This window comes from Arachis hypogaea, chromosome 20, assembly GCF_003086295.3.
Source record: "Arachis hypogaea cultivar Tifrunner chromosome 20, arahy.Tifrunner.gnm2.J5K5, whole genome shotgun sequence".
Taxonomy (NCBI): domain Eukaryota; kingdom Viridiplantae; phylum Streptophyta; class Magnoliopsida; order Fabales; family Fabaceae; genus Arachis; species Arachis hypogaea.
The window spans coordinates 124,084,220-124,089,185 of record NC_092055.1 but is presented as its reverse complement, the minus strand read 5'-3'; the positions used below and the strand labels follow the sequence as shown (position 1 = coordinate 124,089,185).

Sequence of the window (4,966 nt, the reverse complement as noted above, 5' to 3'; positions counted from 1 at the left end):
CACGTGAATCTGACATGCTCAATTTCACCAATATATATATGCTTGCTTGAATTATTCACTTTCATTAACATGTTTGAATTATTCACTTGCATTAAAATCTATAAAAGTTGTGTGGTCGACAAAATTACCTCTTTATACATACTATTGCTATTAGTATTGTCTATTGTTGCACTTCAACCAAAAAAAAAATTTGGATATTAATTATTGTTTTTACTGTGTATGCATGTCCAACGTATATAATTCCAGTGTGTTCAATAATACAAACGATTTTGTTAGGTAAACAATGATTTTTGTAAATAATGTGAATAATAGACACATTTAGTGAATTAAACATCACTCATTGTTAATTGTGTATGAATAAATCGAATCAAAAGAAATAATCATCTAATTAAAAATAATAAATATAATTATCTACATATCTATTGAATTGAACATCTGATATATTTATTGTTCACATTATTTAATATTCTCATTCTCTATCTATACTTTTTCTAATATAAAATAGAGATTAATCTTAATATTTTATTGATAGAAAAATTTTTTATATATACATCTAAATTATGTACTATCATATGCCACGTCTATATAACTGAAAATATATATTATTTTAAGGTGTTTGCTACGGTACGATAAATTCATATGTACCGATACGTTTAAAATATGAACAAATAATAACAATTTATGTAGAATTTATTTTCCACGTCAACATTTAATTTTTGTTTTTTTAAATATATATTATATCACCACTTTTACTAATACACCCCTTTAATTAAATAAAAATAAAAATAATTTTTATTTAATTTTATAAAAAGTCTTAAACATCTTTTTTTTTATTTGATTAGACAAAAATATCCTTTTAAATTAACAAAATTTTAGAATTCAATTAATTCTAATTTTATAGTTTCAAATAATTTAAACAACAAAACAAAAACATATTAAGAAAATAAAAAATCAAAATTTCTTCGTCTTCTCCAATTTCTCTAATCATTCATGCCCCCTCTAAGCAAAACATATCAAAGAAACAAAAAATCAATCGTTCTTCATCTTCTCCAATTACCTCTCTGAAGCAAAGCAGTGAAAATCCTAAACCAAAACCCTAGGTTCTTTGCCGCTGCCATCCCAGGCTCAGCACTTCCACTTCTTCCTCTTCCCCCTATCCAGAACCCTAAATTGTGACCTCTCGATATACTAATTTATTGGAGATCAAGAGAAAATACCTAGAGAAGATGTTGAATTTTAAGAATTTGACAACATCTCCATTCCCAGTTCAAAATGAAAGAAATGCACCCGTAGTGCCTCCAAAGATCACAAAAGATTGGCACAACTTCATAAATCTTGTGTGATTTAGAGGGTTACAATTTTTTTTATTAAGAGACTATTTTGTTTATAACTATAATCTATTGGATGACAAAAATGATAATATACCCATTAAGCAGTAAAATCCTATCATGACTTTTTTTTTTCCTTTTTCACAAAAGTTTGAAAGAAAAAAGTTCGATGAGAACCACACCAAGTGAAAGTGGAAGGTTGAATAAGAGCGGCAACTGCAGTGGCTACAACAACAAAAGGAAGTAATGCGGACAAAAGTTTAGACCAATTATTTTCTCCAACTTCAGCGATGACACTTCTATCAACTCCGGAAGGAAGAAACGAAGCGTTAGCGTGCCTCCGGAGAAACCCAATCCTCCACTTGATTTGGGACGGCGGTGGCAAAGAAACTAGAGTTTTGGGTTGGAACTTTCACTGCTTTGCTTTAAAGGGGTAATTGGAGAAGATGAAGAACGATCGATTTTTTGTTTCTTTAATATGTTTTGCTTATTAGAGGGGGCACGGATGATTAGAGAAATTGGAGAAGATAAAGAAATTTTGATTTTTTATTTTTTTAATATATTTTTGTTTTGTTATTTAAATTATTTGAAACTATAAAATTAGGATTAATTGAATTCTAAAATTTTGTTAATTTAAAAGGATATTTTTGTCTAATCAAATAAAAGAAAGATGTTTAAGACTTTTTATAAAATTAAATAAAAGATATTTTTATTTTTATTTAATTAAATAGGTGTATTAATAAAAGTAGTGATATAATATATATTTAGAAAAATAAAAATTAAATGTTAATGTGAAAAATAAATTTCACATAATTTGTTATTATTTGTCCATATTTTAAACGTATCGGTACGTATGAATTTATTATCGTACCGTAACAAATACCTTATTTTAATTGATCGAGTTATAAATATGACTCATATTATATAATATTTAAAGTTTTATAAAGTGTGAGATTATATTTACAATTCGCATCATCATTTATATATATCAGTTGCGGAATTACTGACTTAGGCTTTCAATTGAGTGGGATCGGCCACCCTCAAAATGGAAGCTGATAATGAGCCCTAGATTTGAAAATTTTAGGTCCACTATACGAACTAGTTTGAACTTCAACAATGCCATGACATGGTAGGTAAATTCAATGATTATATATATAAATATGGTGAAAATTCACGCAACTATGTAAAATTGAAAAATTTAAAATTTTTCAAATACTTTAACAAAAAAATATTAAAAAAATATCATAATTTATTATTTTTAATTACAACTTAATTATTAACTTAATTTTTTTATTTAATTTTTTTAGTCTAATAATTAAATAACATATTTTATCTTATAATTTTAAATAATAAACAAAAAAAATATAAGATATCAATATACTATCTGTCAACTTATTATTACCAACAATAATTAATTATTATATTTTAAACACATATATAAAGAGACTATATTTATAAAAATATTTTTATTAAACACAACTATAAAAAAAATATTTTTATTAGACACATACACAAAAACACTTTCATTAAATATTGTTATAAATCAAAATTGATAAAAATTGACAAAAATACTATTAATAACATAACAAGATTATAAACAAAAATAATAAATTCTAATAACTTTTTAATATTTTTTAATTTAACTAAATTAATTATCTAATAATTTTTAACTATTAACTTAACCTGTTTAACTTAATGCCGGTCTTCAACTATAAATAAACCCTACAACTAACTATAACAATTCATAACATAATTTGATGTTGATAGTCTTATAATAACAACTAAGCTACATCATTCAAAAGTAGTAACATAATTCGATCTTGGTTGTCTTAACAAAAGTTGATAACAACAAAAACAGGAGCTAGCACTAATAAGAAGAAAACCTGATGGAAATATTCCATAACACTACGTCCGCAAACATGAAAATGATTTTCAACTTGGTTGATCTTCATTATTGATGTGAGAGTGAGGAGACTCATAATTTGAGTCAGAAAGAAGCTGAAGAGTCTTCAAAAGCTGGCTTCCTTTTCTTCTTCCTCTCGCGCTGCACTCTCCCTGAAGCGCAAGCTCCACTGCACGCGCCACTTCCTCAGGCGGAGCAGCCGTCTCCCTCTCCGCAGCCGCAGAACCTCCGTACACCACCGCAAGCACTCCGATCGCGTACTCCTTCCCGCGAGCACCCGTCCTCCCCATCATGGTTACCATCACAGGCACTGCAAGCGCGTGAGCCCTCACCGCCTCCGCGCCCTCCGCCACCGTGCACATCAGCTCCAGGGCGGCGAGGGCGCGCTCGGCGGGTGCGCCGTCGAGGTCAGGGGCGGACTCGACGATGGCTGCGACGGCGCCGGCTTCAACGGCGAGGCGGCGGTTGGAGGGGGAGAGGCAGAGGGCGAAGAGGATCTTGGTGGTGGCGGTGAGGTGGCGGATGACGTGGCGGAGGAGGGCGGGTGGACATGGTGGCTGGTCCTGAGGAGGGTTTGGGACGAGAGAACGTTCTAGAAGGTGGATGGCTGCGGCGCGGTCGGATTCGGAGCCGGTTGTGAGTTGAAGCTCAGAGAGGTGAAAAAGTTCTTCGAGATTGTTGGGAAGTAGAAGCGGTGGTGGAGTTGGTGGTGGTTGTTGTGGCGGAAGAGTAGTGGTGGTGGTGGTGGAGGGAGTTGTCGGGAGAGAGAACCTCCATTGGGTGAAGCTTTGGGAGGTTGTGGAGGAAGAAGAAGAGGTGGATGACTCGCATGAGTTGCGAAGGTTGTGAGGCGGTGGTGGTGGTGGCGGCGGTGGCGGTGGTGGAGGAGTGCTGGGGAGGGGTGGTGAGTGGAGGGTGTTGCCGGTGGGGCTGAGAACAGTTTGGGCACAGTGGCGGAAGAAGCCGCAGGAGAAGAGTTGGGTCTTCAGCTTTGGTTGATGGGGTTTCATGCTTTCTTTTGTGTTGTGTTAACAATCTTTGATTCTCTCTCTCTCTCTCTCTGTATCTATCTGCGTATGTAGGTAGATTTTGTGTTGCTTTTGATGTGCTGTGTTTGAAAAACTTACAACAACAATAACAACGTTTGTTTAGATTCTGTATTTGCCACAGGGATATAGAGGCTAAGAAATACAGATAAAGGAGAAAGTCGGGGAGAATATATTCTCATTTGGAATTTACTTACCGTTTTAATGATTAAATATTATATATTTAATCATTTTATATCTCCTATATCAAATTCTGTATTTATGATTTGGAAACACCAAACCAAACCAAACCAAACACAGCCTAATAATTAATGAAATTATGAAATGCTACTACTCTATAGAGGGTACAGGATTGATGGTGATGCAGTACGACGTGGTTTTCACTTTCTGTCATCTGTGTGGAAAACAAATTAGGATGGGTCAACATAGATGTGTCCTTGTCTTGCGAAGTTGTGGTGTTTCGGCTTCAGAAATATTAATATAATACTCTGCTGCACTTCATCATGGGTGTATTTGTATTTGGTGTAGTCCTCTTGCGAACTAAATTGCGTGATACGTTGAAGGTTTCTTTGGATTTTGGTAGGCAACTGAAGTTGCATGAAGACGGGTACTTACAAGAGAGACTTTTTTTTTTTTTTCAATACGATAACAATTTTATATGATAAATAAATTTTTTTTTGTTAATATTT

At 33.3% G+C, this 4,966-nt stretch overlaps 1 protein-coding gene across 1 annotated transcript; it reads right to left on the bottom strand.

The window, feature by feature from the left end:
* Positions 1–3,073: 3,073 nt before the first annotated feature.
* Positions 3,074–4,709, bottom strand: LOC112784605 (uncharacterized). Its single transcript, XM_025827874.3, has one exon. It carries the CDS (start codon positions 4,239–4,241, stop codon positions 3,261–3,263), a length of 981 nt encoding a protein of 326 aa, XP_025683659.1. The 5' UTR covers positions 4,242–4,709; the 3' UTR covers positions 3,074–3,260.
* Positions 4,710–4,966: the final 257 nt, after the last annotated feature.

Excerpts from the sequence above, each read along its gene's own strand:
- LOC112784605 (XM_025827874.3), bottom strand. The coding sequence starts at position 4,241 with ATGAAACCCCATCAACCAAAGCTGAAGACCCAACTCTTCTCCTGCGGC.